Raw genomic sequence first — 23417 nt, 5'->3', positions numbered from 1 at the left:
GTTATTTTGTTGGGTGGAGAGCCTTATTCAATGCCTGTGAGATGTTTGTCACCAAACATTTTAACAGCAGTGCTGTTAATATTTCACTTCAATAATGCTTTAAAAGTGAAAAATGAACAGTATTTACTTAAAAGAAGCGTTTAAATTCTAATTTAGTTGAATATTCCTTTTTGCTTAGAAGCAAAGGTTTTCAAGTCGAATTTAAACGCTGTTTTTCACCGCTTGCAAGATCTCATGTCTCTGGTAATTCATTTTCATCATAATATTTTTTAATTTCTTAAGCATGATTTTCAACACTTCACCTGTCAACGGGTGATGGCGATTTCAAGTGCTGTCAAATGTTGTATTTGCATCACAATATTTTTTTTAGTTCTTTCACATGATTTTCAACACGCATTAAGCTAGATTGAATTTGACAGTGATTTGTGATGTGTAAGAAAAGAAAATGTATTCAGATGCCAATACAATGTGTGGCAGCTGTTCAACCACATCTTGAGGTAATGAGATGTGCACATTCAGAAGTGACTTGGAAAACCCTGTAAAATATTTGTTCTTACTCTTGATTTTCAACACACCACAAAGAACTGTCAAACTCAATCCAGCTTCACGCGCGTTGAAAATCATCTGAAAGAACTGATATATTATTGTGAAACAAATACTATTATTGTGTGCACTGTTATCGGAAAAGGCGAAACGATTTTCATTTGTTCATGCTTTTAATTAAATGAGCCTTATTTTCCTTATTTCAATACAACAGAAATTTTCATTCATTGTTGCTTAGTTTTATGAGTTTTCTTTATCTTCATTTACTTAATATAACTAATTCATTTAAATCACATATAAGCATACTCTACGTAGCCTAAACGCTATAAACCACTGCTAAAAACACATCACCGCTTAACGAGCCCGTGTGCGTAACTGGTACCGGCTTAGCTGTAGATAAATTTCCAACAACTACCACCATCACCCGACTACCCAACAGGCACTCAGCTTCCATTGGGTCGTTCGAGGTCGTCCGCTTGGAAGTTGAACACCGCCCAACACTCACACCTACCGTACAGCGAGCGGTTGGGCAAGGGCAAATGGGTAGCACAACTATGCGCGAATGTCCTGTCATTTTGTGACACTGGCTCCGCAAACGCTGACGACCGTACGCCAAGCCGTGTAGCACGAAGTTCATCACACGGTCCTCTTCTTAATTGGTGCGATGTTACGGAGCTGGGACAAATAACTCCCTCTCCGTGCTACGGACACAATGGTGGCCCAGTTGGCGCATAAACATAGCCACCACCATGCCGTTAAACTGGCCACCATCACCGGTCTGGCATTTGCCCGCGACGCGCTCCAGGACGAAACTTCGTGGACGGATCATTTTTGTGCAGAGCAGCACAGTCGGGGTACGCACCTCGACGACATAAACTTACCACCCGCCCGTTTGTGTGTGTGTGTGGAGGGGGGATTGGAACGAGCGCACCGTAACCATAACATCGTAACAGATGCGATACTCCGGGTATCTCCCGTGCTGTGTCGGTCACGTTGCCCACAGTCGGCAGTGGATGTGGTACGGTATTAATATGACAAGCCCCCGGTAATATACACGGTCCCAACACATATATTTAGAAGTCCTTGTACCGTTGTCAATATGGTTAGTTTTAAGATTTACTGGGCACTTCGCCCATCGCGCCCAGCGGGCTAATCCTGCCTGTTCGTTAATTCAGTCGGCGGCTAGGCATCGGCCCAGCGTTGGAAGCCCGGGGTCCATCAAAATGTGCCATAATTGTATTTTAGCCAGCCCACAGCGTACGTGCGGGTGGGCGGCGGACTCGTCGTGCCGAGCGATCGTGGGAAATGCATTGCATCTTCCCATACACGTTGTGCTAATATGCTATTAGTTTAAGAGAGAAAATGGCACCAATACATTGTTTAGGTTAGCTCTATGTGTTGGTCCTTCAATTGGCATGTAATGTACGTGAAATTACTTTTTGAAAGTTTAACATTAATTTAAAAAAAATATTTTATGAAGATTATGATTTCTCTGAGATCATATTTATTAACTTTTCTAATATGCTGAATGTTTCTTTTTCGATTTTCAACCTTTTAAAAACATGGTGTATTGTTATGGTACAAGGTTTTGACAGCTTTTACAGGCAAAATTGAATAAGGCAATGATGTCCAGTATTGAATTTTGGCGTTAAGCCTCGAAGAATAATAAGAAATTTTCATTTATTAATTTAAAAAAGCAACTAAAGAACGCCATATTTTTCACAAAATATGCTAATAATTAGAAAACATGTTAATTTATACCTATACAAGGGACTGAAAGAAATGCTTGACAAGATATTGAAAACCACAAAAAAGAATACAACTGAATGATTTAAATAATATGTAAAAAAAAATAATAACATTTAATACTTTAATGTTGCACTGTACTCTCTTCATTTGTACTTCTGAGTACATTTTGCTATAAAAAGATAGTAATTGGAACTACTATTTTCCTCATTTTTTCACAGCGTAAATTGAACTTTAAGATTTTTGTGTACAACCGATAGAGCCTGACAGTTTTGTCACATCTTTTTAGTATTTAAAGCACTTAACTTATGACCACTTCTCCCCAAATTCTACCACACTGACAACGCAAACCTGGTATGCATAAATTTCTGGCAACATATGGAACGCTAGATGATATTCACCCTTCACGCAACCCTCGCAGTAACCCCGCAAGCCAATTTACAACCTCGGCACCGGTGCCGGCTCAATAACGATCGGAAGATTTAATTACATATTCATACACCACACGCTTTTGCCCGGGGTCCAAAAAAGAAATATATAACACCGTTTGTTTCCTCCTGTTCTGGGCTACATTGTCGAAGTGTAATCTCGCCACAGCCTAGGCCACGTTACCGAAAAGGGATAATTCGATTGAGTTTTGATGATTTCACTCTGCTATCCTGCGCCCAAACTTTGGAAACCCCGTTTGGCCTTCCGTTACAGGGCAGCCAACAACGACAACAAAAAACGGGACAACACCAAATAATGGTAGGAAATGAGCTTAAGTCCCTGGAAACATTTCGTGTAATTTATGAGTAAAACACCACCGTCCGGAAGCGTCGCCGGGTAATGCAGGCGCACTACCCAAAAACATTCACCTATGCGATCCGAAACGCGTGGACACCGTGGCCTAGCCGTGTGAGGAAAATGACCCCCGGCTGCTCCTCTGTACCGGCAGCGCGAAGACATGGCAAAGGAGCCCGGTCGGGGTTTTTGCAAACGGAACAACCAAACCCAACCGAAGGGACAGATCCGCAAAACCGCTACAATGCCAATTCATCTAAATACCGATGCTCGTTTACATTACGACCGGGCGAAATACTACAAATATACTTTTGTCCCGTAATGGGCACTTCACACACACCTGCCCACGTACCAGGTTGCACTGTCCGGCATCTCGGATTCCGGTCGCAACATCCGGGAGCACATGTAGGGAAAGATTAAAATTATTTCCACAGCACAGCCTCGGAATAATGGAGAGTTCTTAGCTCTAGACCAAACGGTTGCCCCTTTGGCCCGGCCGTCCGTGCTCAGTTGACCACGGGCATCAGCAGCACTTCCCCGATGCTTTCTTTCTGCAAAGGTCTTTACCGCGGGTGCATGGGTACGTGTGTGTGTGCTAACAGCTTTCCGTTTGTATTTCCGTATGTATCAGACCTTCCGGTCCGGTGCCGAAACAATCCTCGGCCGTTCGGTGTTGACCCGCGCCGACTACCCCATTAAGCATAAGTATAAATCTAAATAGCAAATAAATTATGAAGATTTTCATTTTATTTGTTTGCGGGAAAATTGTAGACTCTCGTTTGGGCAGGGGCAGAAAAGAAACAACGACCAGGAACAAAGCAACAACAACAAAAAATACAAACCCGGGAAGTGCAACGACAATAGGAGCTTTTCGTAATGAGAGGAGCAAATGTCTGGAAAACGGTTGTGTATGTCGTTCGCGGGCGCATTACCTTTGCGCGGTACGGTTATTGGGAAACACGAGTAAAGCGTTCGAACACGGATGGCAAATCATGCAGAAAATAGTGGCATAAAAATGGTAGATAATAATAATATTATTCATTATTGTTTTTTTTTTTCGATTTGAATTGAATGTTCAGTTTGAATACTGTTTTATTCGATCGATTATTATTTGTTGCTCGTTCTGTTTTAATTTGCGTTTTCTTTCTGTCATTGTTTAAAGTGTTTTCATCTTTTTTGTTATACTTAACAGTAATTAAGTATATTCTGAGTATTTACTATTTATAGTTACTATGCATCTCTTTTCTAAACATATTTTATTCTTTATTTTAAATATTAATTCGTATGTGCTTATTTTGTTTGTTATTTTTATTACATATATTATTACTTTTCTCCAGTATTAAACATTTTAGCGTTTACATTCAGCCAGTGCAGTCAAACGCAATGTGTAGCTTTAAAAAAATGTATCATTTAATTTGTTTGTAAGATTTCAATTGAATGTTTAGTGTGAATGAATCGATTTGAATTGTACGTTGCTAACTGTTTTATTCCATATTTTATGGGTTATTGCTCGATCTATTTTTATTGTTTATGTTTATTTATTTTTGCAGTTTTTATTGTAATATTGACAGTTTAGATTATTTTTTTATACATTATTATTATTTATTATTTATACATTCTATTGCCTTTTTTAAACCATGTTTGTTGCTAATTTTAAAAACAATTCTGTTTAGCTATTTTTTCTGTTTTTTACTACTTATGTAACTATTTTTTCTAGTATTTGATATTTTATCATTTGTATTATTATATTTAGTCAGTTAAGCGATTTAAATATAAATGTATTGTTACTGCTATTTGTAAATCGTAATATTTTTAAACTCTTTTTTGTTATTGCTTCAAAAAGGATGTAGTACATAACATCTAAAAATCGCAAATAAAGCATTCGAAGTGTTGTAATACATGATGCTACAACGATTATCTACCACTAGCAACAGGAAATGAAACTACAGGACTTCCTAGCCTTTGTTTGGTTTTTTTTCCTCTTTTTACACTCCGACGTGTAATGTTTGTCGTCTTATTGTTTTTACATACACTTTTTTCAACACGCCATACTGTTCTCTCTAGTTTCGGGAAATTCTTTTCTATATAATTACAGGCCGTGGCAATAAACAAGTTGTAGGCATGCTATTTGCTTCCGGGCTCGCAATGGACATCTATGCGGAAAATAAAACACTTTACTATCGCTCTAGTACCGCTGTGTCTCCTCCTCAGACAAAACAACGACCTCTACACTCAGACATTTTCCCGCCATGTACCGAGATTCAGTAACATCTTTCCGCCAGTACCCGAACCCAACAAATGACCATGCCATCCACAAAAATGACCAGGAAAAACTTTTTTCCCACCATTCAGGGGGAAAATGTACCTTTGCATCGCATTTGCAAACTGTTGTGTCGTAGCACGGAGGTTTTGGTCAAACCCTTTGGCCGCTTTCTATTGTCAAATGTGTCCCACCGCCGTCGTAGTCGTAACCGAAACTCGGTACTTTGTTTTATATTCCCGAGGTTTTCCATCTACACTACAGGAGGGGGGGGGCATTTGCCATATAATCCCATTGACGCCGAACATCTCCTGTCACCTTTTTATCCCGGCACGGTAAACCGCCAGAAACGGACCAAAAATGATTCCAAGACCCATTATCCAGGTGAACGGGCTTACCGGCGTTTGGTCAGCCATACGTGGCCGTCGGTTTCGTAAATCGTTTCGGTGCGTCTTTCTGTTGCCTTCCTCCTACAAGGGCTCGGAGTCGGAGCAGGCGAGAAAAGTCATCCACGGAATGCAAGAATCCATCCGTGATCGGACACATCGGATTCAACTGCATACTTTTTGGGGTATTTTTGCCCGTTTGGTCGTGGTTTTTTTTTATATTATTATCCTTACGCTTTCCGCTGCACGGCGCTTAGGTGTTTTGGTAAGTGGGGTTGGCAAACGTTTCGGTCAACCGAGCAGCCAGGCAGCTTCCCTTCAATCCAAATGGATTAAATAGCAAAATGACCGCGTCTGCCAAGGATTCGCCGACCACATTCTCGGCTATAAACTCTCATTTGCCGTGTACAAGTGGGAATCCGTGCCGATTTTTGGCTCCTTTCGCATCACCATGTTTATTTTTTTATTTTGAACTTTTCATCCAGAAATGGTTAGAAAACGGATCTGAATGGCATGTAACCTGCGCACTTCTTTCTAGCCGTGGAATATGTTTGTCGTGTAAATAAAAATCTATCTAGGAAATGGTTATGGTAGCTACATTCCTTCCAACACATCACACCGCTTGATTGGTCATTTGATGACTACCCGAGAGTTCCGAGTGCAACCTGATAATGGGTAAAATTCGGGCAAAAATAAAGTACCAAGCTTACCAAATACAGTCGAATCATTGCCATAACCATTACTTTTAATTTCTTCCATCCCGACGCACGCATTCCAGTACTGCCGTGTTTATTTTTTGCCCCGGTTTTCTAATTTCTTTTTTTTTTTTTGGATCATGCATTCAAAACTCATGAAAAAATAAAACTCCACAACTTGTGTCTTTGGAGATGCACGAGACTCTTTCCGAATTGCCTTTTACATCGAACACTTACGGTCGGCTTGTTTTATAGCGCACTCTAACTTCATTTGAGCTCTCAAGTTACTTTACCTTTTGGAGCCACGTTGAATTCTTGTAGACAACGGGATGGTTTTGCGAAAGTACTTCAGCACTAGCTATAAGGCCGCAATGGCATGAAAACGGCACTCCAGCTGCTACGGTTTGCTGTCGTACCGTTTTGATAGGCGAAAAAATATTCCTTATTTCGGTTGACCAGCACATAAATGTCTATAAATATTTCGCCCTCCAAATCCACCTCTTTTTGGGGCGCGAGAGGTCATCAGGAGGGTTGTCTTGGCCGTTTGCCTGGTCCTTTCTTCCGCAGGTGATAATAATATATTTTCTTCCCTGGACATGAGCATTCGCTTTTTAGTCGTATCTTTTGCTCTTGCAAACAAACAAACAGCGTACACTCACATACAAAAAAACTACACTAAACCGGACACTTTTACGCTTCTACAAGCTGTAAAGTCAAAAGGATCGCACACTAAGACTCGTACGAATTTCCTACGAAAAATGCGAACGAGAAATCCAAACCTAGCTTTGGTATTCTAGCTTCACCCCAGACTTCCCCGCATTGCACCTGGTGCGCTGCTTGCGTACAGGGGACAATCGCTATTTTATGAACCGCCCGGTGCCCGGTGGCCAAGACTGCATTTTGTAGTTTATGGCGCACTTTGTCGGCGGCCTCGGGAACGATTGAATACTTTTATCTGCCCGTGCAACGTCCAACCGTTTACATGATTTACGGTCCTGGGCGCGTCGAAACATCCTGCCAGTTCGGTGGTCAAGGATTCAGTCCGGCTTTAGGCCTGGCTTTCCGGGCGGAATGGATTTCTTCACTCTGCGCCCCGGCAGAAGGGTGTGAAAAATGTGACCGCAGTCAGGTCGAAACTCCCGCCCTGCAGAAAAAAAACCTTCATCCCCCCCTGATCGGAAGTGCACAAGTATTTTAACGTGCATTCCATGACCATGTCCGAAATCGTTTGACGTTTCCTTGGACGCTTGAAGCGGTGAGATGTGGTGTTCCTTCGGTGTAAAGTCCCAGCCGAACAGTCTGTGGGGGAAAAAAACGGACCCGCTCGTTTCCACCTTTTGTGACGATATGAGCTCGCTGAACGTCTGATGTGCGATGAGACCATAAATTCCACTTCACATATCATCCCGCACCGCATTCCCACACAGGAGAGTTTGAGCTTTATCGAAAAACGATTTATAAACGACAATCCACTGTGGATCGTTGTTGGAACCAGCGGGGAGGTGTAGGGGCGACTTGCTGAATGACGATCCCATCTCAAACCGTGCCGATCACACTGTAAAAGGCGAAGCGTTTCGCTCCCATCATCGCACACAAACTGCCTTTATAAATCTTCCCGATATGCTGGCAACCGTAGCGAGAGTCCCCAAACTACCACCGAAAACGCATCGCATCCCAAAAGCATTGCTGCACCGTCTGTCAGACCCGTGCAACACACATATCCTTGACTTTGTCTCCACGCTCAAACTGCTGTCGACGGCTACGGTAAAACGGCAACGATCCGGAAACACACCATCCAGCCCAGGCCTCACTTGATGGTCCCCAGACCCCCATTTCCCACGCCGGATGTGGTAATGAAGTGTGCACGGAAGTATTTACCACGCTCGGAAGGTGAGTGAGTTGAGTGGTGAGCGGGCTCGATATCTTGCGGCTGTGGTGCGCATTTCCGAGTGATTGGCGCTTGGTTAGATGATCCATGGAATAGTGTGTGTGTGTTCCATTCAGTGGGAAACAAATCATTCTTATCGATACCTTGCCAAAGAAATGGCATCACATTGTGAGCGGCAACACCTCACGGTTCTTGGTCGTACGGCTGTGGATGGTTGTGGGTTTTATGTTGGTGGATTTTATGGTGAAACGATCGCTATTGATGTCTGAGTTTGACAACGTGAGGTTGATTTAAGACACCCCCGGCTTGATGGTTTGCTCCACTGCTGTTTCCTAGTGCTGAGATAACGTTTGACTAAGCGCACAGTAAGTGTTGTGAAACGTTTCATTGTTGCTGGCGTTGCTGTTGCTTCTACTGCTTCTATACACTGGCAACGGCTGTAGACATCAGTAAATGCAGTGTTGAGTTTGAATGTTATCTTTGGCTGTGGTTGGGTCTGTTTTTCACAGCGCAAGTGATTTTGACATGAAGATGTCTCTTTTTTTGTTAGCCAATGACTTCCTATTAAATATTTGTGAACGATTGTTGTAAGAAATCATAATATAAGTTCGTTTTTTAGTACAAATGATTCACATTATCGTAATTTAAATTTGCTTTTCATTGGCAATTCGACTACTTATCATGTAAAGACTATAATTGGCCTTAAATTCATTTCAAACTGAGATTTAGGAGTAAAATAATGTCCTAATCTTCTTGATAAACAAATGTAACGGTTTGTTTGCACTTCAAATTAAACTTTCCAAATGAATGGAACCATTACAAATTGAATAGGAATCTTACCAATTTTATGATTTTAGTCATTATTTTGCTACATCAAAGTCTTAAATCTACTTGAGAGTTTCTTCTCTAAATGCTACATACTAAAGTATTGTTTACTTTTAATGATACAAAATCACTGTTTAAGTACTGTGCTATTGTCAGTACCACGTTATTTATCATTTTCATTGTAACTACTGAAGCCTGTCAAAGTATTTAGTTTATAGCTTAGTAATGTCTTAATATGAGATATTTTTTCTTTGTTTGTATTATCTCCCCTTAAGTTCTAGACAAGTAGTAAAAGAGATGTTCGATTGATTCGGACAGATCTAATAGAAATAATTCAAATTCGAATATAAACGTCTCTCTTAACTTTTCTAACAAATCAACTGATAATGTCTACAACATTTTTGAAAGACTTTGAATTAATAATATAAACAATAAATTTGTTTTTTTTTAATACAAATAATTATTGTTAAGATTTATCTTTAAATTGTTTTGACACATTTTTGTATTTTTAAAGATATTGTGAATATTTCTTCTTTACTAATGAAAACAGACTCTCCAATGAAGTATGCAATCTCAGATACAAGCGATTTACTTTCCTTTTTTCCATCAGAGAATATGAAATAAAGGCGTTCATGTTATCCGCTTCGCGAGTCATGTGTCTTCGGAGTACCATGGCTCATAACATTTTCATATTTTTAGCCAAACCCCCCGCTGCCACACGAGCCTACCATATATGCTACCGGGAATAATGAAACACCTTGCCGGTACATGGATTTATAATGCGCTTGTTACCCGTATTTGCCCCGTTTCGTGAGAATGTTGGCGAACATTCCGCGCTTTCTCGAGAGCATGAGCACCCTCTTTCCAGCCCAGGGTTGACTGGGAAGAAATGTTATATTTGCATACTACACCTTTTGTTTGGTGGAGGTGTAAAATATTTGTCCCAAAATCGTTCTATCATAATTTTTACAGATAAAGGTTAATTTCATAAGACACAAACTTACGCCGTCTCTTAGTCATTCACGCCGCCAGCCAGTTTACTCAGCGGATTCATTTCGTATTTCAAGCGTGCCTCTCCGTTTCTCTGCCTCTCTCTTCCCTTCTTGTTTTGTAAGAGCTAAGGTAAGGAAAAATTAAGTTTCATAAGCATCGCAGCTCCGAGACGTTTAGCTGCGTGTGGATGTGGATATCCTGCAAGGATGTGGAAGATGCGCAAACCACACGAAGTGCCATAAATATGAAAAACAAACACACGTGGAAGCGGCAGCTCGCAAGGATTAATGGAAATGAAAATCGTAAAATGCCACCGCCACACCGCCTTCACCAGCACAAGTTGAGATGAGTTAATGGGCGCCCTGCCCCGAGCTCCTAGCCGGTAGAAGAAGTGTTACTTTTGTTTGTTGTGTGCTCAGCCACACTACAAATGTGCTCAGGTTACGGGAGTTCATATCGGCGGTACTTCTTCACGTACGATTTTCTTACGACTTTTCATCCTTCTTAGTGCCACCACAGCGGCAGTTTCCCCCTTTTGCCGGGCCCCGGTTAATTACGGGTGTCTTCTATTGTCTTTTGAATTTTAAAACGTTCCATTTCCGCTGTGCACCATCTTTCACGCCAACTTTTGCCTCCCGTGCGCATATGAAGACACATTTTGGTTGGTGCTGTCGGGAGAAGAGACAAGGCGGCAAAAACTCACACCTTTCCGTGGGCGCTGAATTTCACATTCAGCGCGAAGATACGAACCATATCTTATGGTTTTTTGGCCCTGCGAGTCTTTACACCGTTGGCGGGCATCGCTTTCGCAAAACCTCACGATGAATACCTAATGCAAGCTGCCTGCTTGTGAGCTTGGCAATTTGCTAAGTGTTTTGCTCAAGACGGCCGGTACCGTACGGTCAAACTAAGCTAGCCGGCACAAACACACACACACAAATAGCCCGGCAAATTAGCGTAGCAGCGCCACACACTTGCGCGTAATTGATTGTGGACAAACTCTTCGTTGTGTATGGTGCATGGTGCATGGGAAGTGTTGCATTTTGTGCCTTAAACGGAATGAGCAGCCATTTGCTGCTACGAAGTGAAAATTATGCATTTTGATCGCGCCCGATGCATCTCGAATTACAATTTGTGCACGCTTTTTTTTGCGTTACAACGGCAGCTACTTGCTATTGGTAAAATGTTTCCTCCATTCAAAGTAATCGCTTGCCATTAACCGTCACTCGATGGACACCGAGTGCCAAATAGTCCATCGTCGTAAAGTATTGTGAGCGTGTGAGTGGCAAAAAAAGGAACCTTCCATGCAAAAAGGCGATATCGTCACCAGCAAAGGACACTATCCACTAGCTTCCTACTTCAACGGCAATGCATGCACACGGCAGTGCAGCACAGTTAGTAGCAGTGAAGGAAGCAAAGAAAGGAAAAAAAACACACTCTCCACTCCGAATCCGTTTTCCGCTGAGACGAAAACACTTCTGCTCAAAGTTCTACTGCAGTTGATGAGTTTTGCCATCGAAATAACACCACGGAAGAAGAAGACGAAAACAAAAGCGCAAAGAAAAACCTCCCGCAAAGCTCTCTGCTTCAGGGAGAAGCCGTTCCGAAACTTTTGCCCTAAAATTGCATCCGCATTCTTTTGCGCAAGTTTCGATATCTGCTCCTTCTTTGCTGATGCAGCAGCTGATGCCCCCCGATGTGGAGATTGGTGGGGGAAGAAAAACTGTGCAAGGATCATTTCACGCGAGAGATGCTGCACCCGAAGACGCAGACCACGGTGACGAAACGCTTCCTCTGCTGAAGCGGGTCCGAGCTCCGATTCCGATGCATCAGCCAATCAGCAGTCCAAGGGAATGGCTGGCTCGTTCCGCACCACAAGGACAGATCCCGGCAAAAGCTCATCAAGCATGGACGGAGCAGCCAGGATGACAGCAAGGGTTGAGGGAGATGACCAAAAAAATAACGTTCACTTCACCACAGCACTCTTCACAGCGCGTCAAGATGTGCCCGTACAGGGGGAAACGGAATGCAAATTGGCCATCGAACACTTGACACACAGGCGCTCGAGCACACACACACAGACACACTGCACATTCAGAGCGGGTCCCAGCGACGGCGGAAATGCACCGCACGGCGCCATAAGAAAAACTACACTTGATTATAATAATAAACATAAAAATTTATCGCATCATCCATTTTGAGTAAGAGCAAAAAAAAGCGGCTGCAGGGAGAAAAGCAACGACAACAAAGGAAATGAAACCTAACAGAGATGTGCCGTCCCTGGGGCAGGGAGGGCGACGGACATTCTGCATGTCCTTGAGGAGGAGTCCGAAGGAAGTGCTCTCGAAGTGGAGCGGTTGGATGGGTACAAAAAAAAATGTATATATATCTATCTCGCAAACGCAACTCAAACGAACGAAGCCGAACGGATCTCCGAGATGTCATTTGCATTTCGAACGTAAAATGTCACATCATGCAAAGCAAGGAAGCGATCGTCTACTACTACTACTACTGCCGCTGCTGCTGCGATAGTCTATTTGATGATTCCGCGATGGGAAGGGGGAAGGGCTCCCGCTGAGGCAACGGAGTCTGACGGGGGGTAGGGTTCCGTCCGTACGTCCGTTTCGTGTGCCTTTAGCTGCCAGCCAATGCCGGCTTATAGATATATATGATAATTGCATTCCGCTTTTGGGATGAATGGTTTTTAGTGCACGATAGTCGTAAGTTTGAGTTTTGCATGCGAGAGGAAATCAGCTCGACGCTGACCGCTTTCTTTGTTCGGTGTAGTATTACCGGAGAGTGCGAGAGAGAGAGGGACAGAGAAAAAGGGGACGCAAATCTGCACTGCAAAATATTGCAGTCGATGGTGGAAACGGAAGCAACTTGCTTCTTGTGAAATATAAAAATCACTTGCAGCAGGGTAAAATAAAGTTCCTTTCCACATTCGTAGTTAGGATTTGGCTTTGAAGTGAATGAAGGACGATGAAGGGAAGTGGGAGTATGGATTTACTTTCCAGATTTTTGTCTAGATTTAATAGTTTTGTACTACAATCTAATGCACTTTGGGAGATGCAGTACAGTAAAAACATTACGACGAATAGACTAACGACGAATAGACAAACCTACCGATATGATTACAAACTTGTCGGAAATATTGAGATGCTTATGGTCTTATTTAATTCATGTAGTTCAATTTAAGCAATAAACTACCCTAAATTTTTCCATATTTTTTCCTCATAGAATTGCGTTTAACTTTGAACTGCCGTTCGAGAAATTAGGGAAGCTTCCAAACGTTAAATTTGTATTTTCGATTGGTAGAGACATTAGCTCGGAATCGTTCCTAACAAAGGAATTGCTTATTTATTATAATGTTAGTAAGGACAATCACGATATATTCCGCCAAAACCAACAAAAGAACGTTAAATTTTAGATTTTTGCAGCAAATTTTACAGCTTTTTGAAAGTCCGTTTCGATGCCCTCTGATCGATTGAAGTGATGTTCGTGAGGTATAATTAGGTTATAATAGAGAAGCAGGAATTGCAGAGAAGTAATCAGTAAGCTTCTTTCCACTAAATCAACATATTTTAAGGTCAATTATATTCGTATCCACTCGACCTCACATTATAATTTATATGCATTTTTCGCAAAACCTGGCTAATAAGTCCAATTGTTCAGTTCGGTCCTTTGTTTATTCGCTTTAACAGACAATTTTCACTACTTTTTGATGAACTATACTTTACGAAACTGTTGTAGAAGAGTCAATCATTCATATGTATTAGCTAAACGAACTGACTAGTTCTCGTTCATTCGTCCCACCTCTAGTTCAAAGGTCCTTAAAATCTTACCTGAAACTAGAAAACAGCTTTATCCCTTGCTTTATGCGACAGTCGTTATACTTTTGGCACCAGGACAATCAAGATTAAAAGTAACTGCAACATCTGGTCACTTATACGACACTGTCAACCAAATCATTTGTAACTGCTTGTAATTGGCCATTCATTTCTAGTCCTGAAAAGAGCAATATTTCGTTTTATAAAGAGATGTTTTTGTATTGATGTAAAAGTGATGGGGAGCGAGAGAGATGTATAACCATAGGTGGACGGCGAATAATATTGGACTACACAACCGTATGACGACGACCAAAACTGACTGAGGGGGTAGGGAAGATGGACCGAATGAGAGAGACCGTTGACACCAGATTTCTTCTGTTCCAAAACGTTGTTCCTTTATTGCGATCTGATCAACGACTGGCGATCAATCCATGTCCTTCCCTTTTATAACAATTCACTTGCTTGCATCAGGCAGTACTATCCTGCCACAATTCTTAAATGAATATCTGAAGAAGCTAATTAATAAAATTGCTATCAATTGAGCGTTTTTATGTGACGTATTGTGGGCACAATCCTGCTTGATGTTCCTGTCACATGTAATCGCGACACATAAAAATCATCCACAGCCTTTTCGTTTCTTAAATTAATCCCACACACTTGTACTGGCAGCGGATTTGCTTGCAAACGGTTCAACTCCCGCCAAAATCCATCATGATTGATTGAACCCAGCTAACTAATCATCAAACTAATCTAATGTAATATGTTCCTTCGTTTTCCCCTCATCACATCTCCTTTCCAGCCACATTATGCTGCAGCACAGCCGGGTCCATCACGACCAGCGATCCGTCAGGGAGTTTGCCTGCCAGCACGAAGGCTGCCACTATCTCGCCCGTTCCGCGACCGATGCCCGCCGCCATCTGGTGTCCCACACGAGCGAGCGGAACTTTGCCTGCAGCGAGCCCGGCTGCGACTACCGGGGGAAATCACTCGCCCAGTTGCGTAGGTAAGTCGAATTTTGTCCGTCTTTCTCTCGATAATTAAACGCTAATTTAGCCCAAAACATCCAGCGGTACCGGCACATACACGCCGGACGATGACGGATGGTTGTTGTTTGTGATTGTGAGGTGTTTTTCTATTTCTTAGACTCTTTGATTAATAAATTACCACATTCGCAAGGGAATTTTGCCCACAGTACCAGTAGGCATCAATTAATTTGTGTGCAGCACACTTCTGGATCGCACCGGTACCAGAACTATCCACAGCGCAGCGGGTTGGATTATCTCATCAATATCTTCAAACAAGGCTACCTCGGCGGATGGACGGGCAGATGGGATTTAAATACATTAGCATTATCAGCTGGTACATTCTTTGCTGTTTTTCCCCCAGTTTTCCTTTTCCCGCGCTATGAATCATGTGTATTAGCATTGAATTCAATGTATTGTGTGCTAACGCGTGCCACTAACTGTTGCCACAAGTTAGGGAAGCTGTTGGGGAGAGCTGCCTGGCTCACTCGCCTGCCATATAAGGCAAATCACGCCTAGGCACCTTAAGGCCTCCATACAGGATAGATTACACTGTACCATTTGCTATTGTGTATCGCTGTGCGCTCTTACGCTTCTTGCGTTCTAAGGAAGAATTTCACGTGTACCTGTCGGTACAGCTCAAGCAACCGGGACGCACTCCACACCAAGCGACGGATGCGCAGCACATAACATAATGCGACAACAAAGAAAACATTTCAACATAAATGCAAACCATGTTTTCCGTCCCTTCCATCCCTACTGCTGTCTGTGCTCTATCGCGAATGGGCAGATAATTTATCATTGAACGCGAGGTATTGGGTGAGCTGTTTTTAGTATGTACGCTGCTCACCAGAGCACTTCACGTCATCGTCCGGGGACGGCGCGCGTAACGAGCGTTCGATAACCGATCTGGCGTGAATCTTTTACGCATGAAGGATTTCAACCCAACCTTCTGCGTTTGGGGCTTTGTGCTCGGTGCAGGAGCGATCGATCGGTCCTGCGATGTTTTGCACATTTTCTGCACTTCTGCAAAGACTGCTGCAACACGAGGAACAGCGAGTTCCAGAAATAACTACAAGCGCGCTAGCATACACACTAGCGCGCACAAAAAAAAACAGAGGCTCTCCTTCCTAACACACACACACACGAGCATACCCAAAACAACTACAAGGCAATGGAGAATAATTAAATTAAATTAATACCGCATTCCTTTGATATCGAAGCACTTTTTTATTGTTTTTAATTTTCAATCTTACACACATATTCACTACCGTTCGCTGCGATTACTGCTGCTGCTGCTGTTGCTGCTGCTTTTGCTGCACATTGACTTGCCACTCGCCACTCGGAACCACCTTTTCGTCATATTAAGATCGGTGGTTTACGCAACGAGTTTTTCTCCCTTACCTTCAATGCCCGCTGCTATCAGCTGCCCTGCTTGTGGGGTTTAGTGCATGCACATAAATAAGCAAAGGAAGCGAAGGTAGCTGAGTGAGAATGACGTTCCTGCCACGGTTTACGCGAGCAGCCGCCAAGGATACGCGAAATAATTGGACACGAGCATGCCCGCGTGAAGGGCTTCGAGAGAAAGAGAGAGAGAGAGAGAGAGAGGCAAAGATTGTGGGATATTGGGACTGCGAAATTGATGGGCTCCCGGAACGGAACGGTTTACCATGGGAAATACGCAAAATTCTATAGCCACATCCCTGATCGGTTCGGGGATTGGGTTTTTTATGTCAATGCTTTTTTAGGTCGGTGTTTGTTGTTTAGTTTTCTGGATTCTGTCTCTGATACGGTTCTCCTCAGTTGTTTGAAGTATTGTTCGCATGTTTGATGTATGATTTTACTCAAGAAATTAGTTGCTTGTTTCAGTTTATTGCTTATAATTGCTTCGAGGTTTTAAGTTGCTGTTGAACATTTCAATGATTTATTTTGAATTTTGCAGCTAAAATCCTTTAAAAAATCGCATCAAAACGTATGCTCCCAAAAAAACGCCATTTTGCTTGCGCTTTTTCTCCTCGATGAAGAACCTTATAACCAAGAGAAAAAGGCTGCGAAAGCTATCGGGAATGCATATTTTGGGCAGTGCTGCAATCGGTACTGCAAGGTACTTCAATCGGTAGAGCAAGCCACCAACCACAGGGTGGCATTGGAAGCAAAGAAACAAACAACAAAGAGCATATTTCAAATGGAAACACATTTTACGGGAATCCACAAAGCGGACCAAAGTTTCGTTTGTATCGGAAAAAGGAGGCAAGATCAAATCAAGCAGCACTCCATGGTTTTGTGATAGCGATGAGCAAAAAGACACAGGGCAAAAGTTGGTAAAAAAGTGATCCCATTTAAGGTCCCCAAACAATCGAACCGAGAATGACGGAGGGGCGCTACAATGCCAACGAAGCGTTTGATGGCACGAAATGAATGTGGCAAACAACAGCAATAACAACAATTCAAGTCTTTCTGTGCTCTGCTTTTAACTCCTTCAAGAATGCACGAGGATCGTGGTTTTCGTTGATCGACGAATAACAAAAACTAGTGGTGCCCTGTCAGGGGCGTAATATTGTCAAAATGTAGATCAAAGTGAGATATCAACTACGGGACGGAGTTGGAGGATTTTTGGGGATTTTGGGATTTTTTGGGGATTTTTGGAGGATCATAGTTTTTGGTTTCTGTACAAGCGAAAAAAATCCTTTAATACTCGTTTTTAAGAGCGATTGAAAGCAGTTCAACAACACGCAGCTGTGTTTCGAAGAATGTACTTCTTGTACCATGAAACATCAAGAATTTCGGTTTGTTTTGGACACTCAACGGAATCGGTCACATCGTCTCAAGTACAGTTGAAGACTGCCTGTAGTAAATTAGAAAAATAAAATTCAATTTTGGCAATATTTGCACTCCAATTGGATTGTTCGTGTGTATTCTGGAACTCTCTATTGCCTATTCAAATTGGTCAGCTTATTGCGATACACGTCAAGCCTACTTGGTACGCCTTATGTCTACTTCCTTGGCAGTACCATGACACTATCGATCTTCCTTCGTAAGCTGCGCCGTGTCTTCTTCTAGGCCTTTATTTTCTTTCTGTCAGAAGACGTAAAACACAGCATTTTCATAGCCCGCTTGCTTAATGCTACTGTATCGCATCGACATTTACAACCCTATCTCGACCACTTAAGGTCTAGGATGACTCTGTCCATAGTTTAGCCCAGCACCATTGCTCCGTAATGTAGGTTAAATTTAACACTTCTTCTTCTTCTTTGGCACAACAACCACTGTCGATCAAGGCCTGTCTGTACCCACTAGTGAAGTGAGCTTGGCTTTCAGTGACTTATTGTTACCATAGCAGGATAGTCAGTCCTACGTATGGGAGCACGGTCTATTTGGGACTTGAACACCCATGACGGGCATGTTGTTACGTCGTACGAGTTGACAACTGTACCATCAGACCGGCCATTACTACATATTGAAAAACGCCCTAAAGTCTCTTGAATAGCTTTTCTCCGTAAGAGTATGTTGCTGAGCGAGCCGAGCATTCACATTGTTAGCTGTTGCAAAATGGTTTAATAATGCGATACTTACTATCTCTCGATGTATCTGTAGGTCTAACGTCATACATACTGAAATTTAACACTATCTCGGTATATTTCAACTTTGGTATTTCAACTCAGTGCCTCAAAGAAAGACCTTCTGTCGTAGTCGTAGGGAATTGAGGGATTAAGGTTAGATTTGGTCCGAACATTATCTAACACTCACTGTATCTTGTCTCAAATAGGTTGATCATGGCCGGTAGAAGAACATTAAAATATTTAATTTCATTTTACAGTGAAATTTGTATTAATTTTGGCGCAATAATTGTAGATGATCCTGATCCTCCTTTTAATATTTCAAATGATGAGCTGAGCAATCTTTAGAGTAAGACATCTTCAGTTAACAAAGATTCAAATTTTAACCCAATTGAATTGAAAAACCAATTGAATTTTTCAAATTATTAAAGCTTTTGTGTAGAAATCTTTTAGAATCCATTTTTACACATCTTATTTGTCTTATAAAATGCTGTAATCATCTTTAAAGCATCTGCAGAACTATTAATTTCAGCATAACCTTCAACTCTTTTTCTCACAATCCAACAATTACATCGAACAATCCTTAGCCTGTGTCACATTACCGCTTGCCCGGGTAGACACGATCATCAAACTGCGGACACATTGTATGAAAACATGGATCGCTTTCTACACCTTCCAGGCTGCATCATTTTCTACATCTTTCTCTCTTGTTGTTGCATGCATAATGCATAAAATTATTGCACCGTCCACCGAGATAGCGTCATCATAAATTAAGGCAAAAACCCCCAACCCGGCCAACAATGGGATGTGGGAAGGGCGGCTGGCTTTGGCCCTCGAACGCCATCGCGCCCCATAAAGCAACGATCCCACTAGACCATCCCTTTCGCATGCGCCTCATCAAGATCAACTGGCCGAATCGGTCACGAACTTATCACCCAGTTCGATACAAAATTCCTGCTTACTTTTCACCCCCTGTTAAGCTGCACGCTGTACGGTTAATATTCCACCCCGAGCGCGCTCCATTTTCCATTGTTTGCACCAGTTTGTGTGTGTGTTTGGTGTTTAGCAAACCGACCGACCCCGGGACGGCTCACGTCTGTTAATCGGTTGCATATGCATATTTTCCTCCTCTATCTACCGGTACATCATCATCTTTTGCGTATGGCTGCTACTGTGCCGCTCCGTTCCTCTACTGCGGCCCTCCAAAAAGCTCCCAGTTAGTTACTTTTATTAAAAGTAAATGGTCAAACACACAAACCGGGCTGCCGACTGGTACGTACTGTTAGCACTGTTCTTTGCACAATCTGCACACTCCACAAACAGGCAATGCCATTTTTCCAAATGCACTCCGTTTTCTCCACGGACGGTTTTATTTCTTGTGCTTTTTCCCTTCCTTCCGCCCAAAGAAGAACGCCCAAGCAGCGAAGAAAGGAAAAAAAACCCTCCACCAGTCCGTGGACAAAACTGGGAACGGCAAAAAAACACAGCCACTTTTCCCTACGCTCAGATAATTCTTTATGTTATTATTTCATTTTATTATCATTTGCATTATTATGCATTCCTCGGGCAACGGGAATGGGGGGGGGGGGGGGGGCAAATGCATAATAGCTGCATAAATAGGGACAGGACCGGGGTGGACATAGCCGCTTGCGCCTACATTACCGTGGATGACGATGTTAATGACGCTTGTGTTGTGGATGTGTCATCAATATCTTGGATGAGGAAGAACAACCGCAGCACAGCCGGCCGGAGTAGAGCATGGGGTAAACAGATTTTACAGCTTAAGACACACCGTCCAAGGCCCCTGCAAGGCTCCGGCGTATGGCCAATACCAGCAGCGGCAGCAGTAACGCCGCCCGCAATGCAGACGCTCAACGGCACCCGAGCCCCGTGCGGAGTGCAGTCTTAATCAAAACAGACAATCCTCACGATACGCACATTAAGAAGCTGATGCTGCTCCTTTTGTGAGTGGGGAAAACGCCATGGTCCGTGGCCATTTTTATGTAGCGCGCGGGTTGGGATGTATTGTGGGGAATGAAATTCCGCACCCTGATCTGGCAAGCGATGGCCCCCGCCACAAGCAATGGCTGAAAATGGGTGCAAACGAACAAAGACAATAGTTGCGAATGGGGGAAACGAAATGAAGAACCATCCTCAGTCCACTCCAGCATAGCACCATCCTCCCGTAAACGATTTGTTTACTTCCGCAACCGTCCCGGTACAGACACACTGCAATGGAATAGCTGTGCGCTAACCGTACCGGGAAAAGCGCTCTGTGATGCTCCTCCTTGCCATGCATTGCCATGATGCCGTGTTATGGTTATGACGAACGCGCGTCGGAACGCTCCCAGCTGCACAAATGGGTTTATTAGACCACCATCGCACACACAACACCGGAGCACCCGAATCCGATCCAATCCTATTGCAGTGTGTGTGTGTGTGTGTGTGTGTGTGTGTGTGTGTGTGTGTGTGTGTGTGTGTCTCGGACTGTAAATAGGGAAGCAATACACTGGGACGGCATTGGCGGCATGATCTGTCCGCGCCTGTCGATGAGGCGAACCTTTCTCTGACCTTTCTTCGCACACAGCTTTCGCGCGTGAGATTGTGTTAGCGCTCTCGCTCTCAAAGGAAGCTCGCATCGCTTATTGCGCATAAAAATGTCTTCATATTTTTCGTGGTTATGCCTGACTTTACACTACACACTGCTGGCTAGCTAGCATTCTTCAGCACAGCATTAGCGCAGTGCAAACATTGAGCAAAACGGTGGTTCATTTCAAACAGCTCAATTGACGGGGCTAGCCGAAAGCTGTTTATGTAAAAGAAGCTCGAGCAAAACCTTGCAAACAGGGAAAATTGGCTGAATGCAACGGTTAGTCGTTAAGAATTTATTTTATTGTGCGATGAGTTTCTGCACCTCGAGTTTTGATTATATTTTTTTCTGATAATTAATACATTGTACAAGCATACAATAATTCATTAATACAAGCAACAATACATTTCGTCTTATTTTAACAAAAAAAATCAAAATGAAGAGCAGTTTTTTGCAAGGATGCTACTTTCTATTGGTAAAACATGAAAGATATCCTTAATAATTCAAACTTGTTAAATGAAAAGTATTTATTGAAAGCTTCTAGATCTTCCTAGGAAGTGGATTGTAAGCTCTATTTCAACATATTCTTCATTTCTTTTTGTCAAGACATCGGTCTGGAATACATACATTTGAATATTGTTAAGAGGTTATAAAAGTGTTTTTATTCTTGATAAAGCATACGTTAGTAAAATTAAAATATTGATTGATTGATTGATTGAGGATGCTAAGGACTAATATGTTTGTTGAAAACGTCCCCGATCGACTGCGAGACGCACCCTGTTCTTTCAATATTACCAAGTCAGTGAATATGGTCATCTACTAAATCCTTCCACGTATTGCTCTAGATCCTTGTTCATTTAGGGAAATTCCACGGTCGAATTTTGCTCTAACTCTTTCTCTCTTTCGTATTGTTCGTATCTCTTGAATTATTTCTTGAACCCCAAAAGACTGGAATAAGTCATGGACATGCTGTACATTGATGTTCATCAGTGTACCATAACCTTTAATAAAACGGTTGATCCATTCACTGGAAAAACGCAAATCGCATTCTGTTGGGCTAGATTTCAGAACAGGGTGAGCGTCGGTCTTACTGTTTCGAACACTCAATGCAGTAGAACGGAGCTGCAAATACTCGTCAAAGCTGTGAACGAACTACAACCACGAGAAACACAAACGTGTTCAGTGTTTATGTTCATAACTTGGGGTATAAATTAGATATAATAGGGTTAATTCAGAGCATTGCTGCGAAAGCCTTTAATTATGTAAGATTTAAGTAACGTTCCTACTATTAAAGTAAAAACCAAACACTACTGACCAATGACGAATCTTGATACATTGTCATCTTCATCAGCAAGGCGCTTCTTTGCTTAAGAAGTATCCTAGAAGATACTGAATGCAGTAGAGGATGCTAGAGTGATCTTGAACATCTCTGAGTGATCATGAAAATAGACCTATCAAGAAGTATTCTGATTTCAATAGCTTCTTAGCGTGTCTGTAACAATCTTCTGATCAATTAAGGTAACGTAACTAACTGATACGTCCATAAGGTTTTCATCTTCATTTATACATTTGCAGTTTAGATTTGATTGACTTGTTGTGATCCTGCTATCGAAAAAGTCCTGCAATGTAAGCATTGCTCAATATTAATAACTAGAGACCTCCAGAATATCAAAATACATTATTATACAATTACCTCAACTTCCACGGCATCGGCCTGATCTCTCCACATTGGATGTATTCTGCGATTTATCTTCAGCCTGATGCGATACCATTCCCATCCCCTGCCGACGACACGACAGTAAAAAGGCTGCTGACAGTTGAGAACCCAGCAACCCGAATCGCACAACTACACTTCAAGTAAACTGCGGTAACATACAAATATTCCACAAAATGTCCGCCACCATTCCCTCCATTGCCTTCAATTTCTGCCGATTGGCTTTCCCGATCGCACCGATCGCACCGAATCGGGTGGCTCCACATTCTGAAACATAATACCTAAAATGCGAGCAAAACCCAAACCCCCCTCCTGCCCTTTCCCTAGCCAAGTGGGGACGGTCAAATTCAACAAGAAAGGAGAGGGGGAAAACACCACCATTTCAACAGCACGGCTTCCGAGTCCGAATGTCGCCTTCACTCGCCGAATGCCGATTGTCGCATAGTGATCGCAATTTACATAAAACGCGCGGTGGAAGCGCTGCAAAAAATGCAGACGAGAGACGGTGAGAAACAGAAATGTAACCTCGTCCACACAAACTTCAGGACGAAGAACGCGATCGATACACGCCATCGTCGTAACCCG

General features: G+C 42.6%; 1 protein-coding gene across 1 annotated transcript in view; it reads left to right on the top strand.

The window, feature by feature from the left end:
• LOC120958725 (zinc finger protein ZFAT) overlaps positions 1-23417 on the top strand; it is a 75358-nt gene that overhangs the window by 48290 nt on the left and 3651 nt on the right. The window contains exon 6 of the mRNA XM_040381703.2: positions 14749-14952. Within this exon, the coding sequence (XP_040237637.2) occupies positions 14749-14952 (204 nt within the window). The remainder of the gene's footprint in view (positions 1-14748; positions 14953-23417) is intronic.

The sequence above is a fragment of the Anopheles coluzzii genome, chromosome 3 (genome assembly GCF_943734685.1).
Source record: "Anopheles coluzzii chromosome 3, AcolN3, whole genome shotgun sequence".
NCBI lineage: Eukaryota > Metazoa > Arthropoda > Insecta > Diptera > Culicidae > Anopheles > Anopheles coluzzii.
This window is presented reverse-complemented; position numbering and strand designations above follow the sequence as displayed.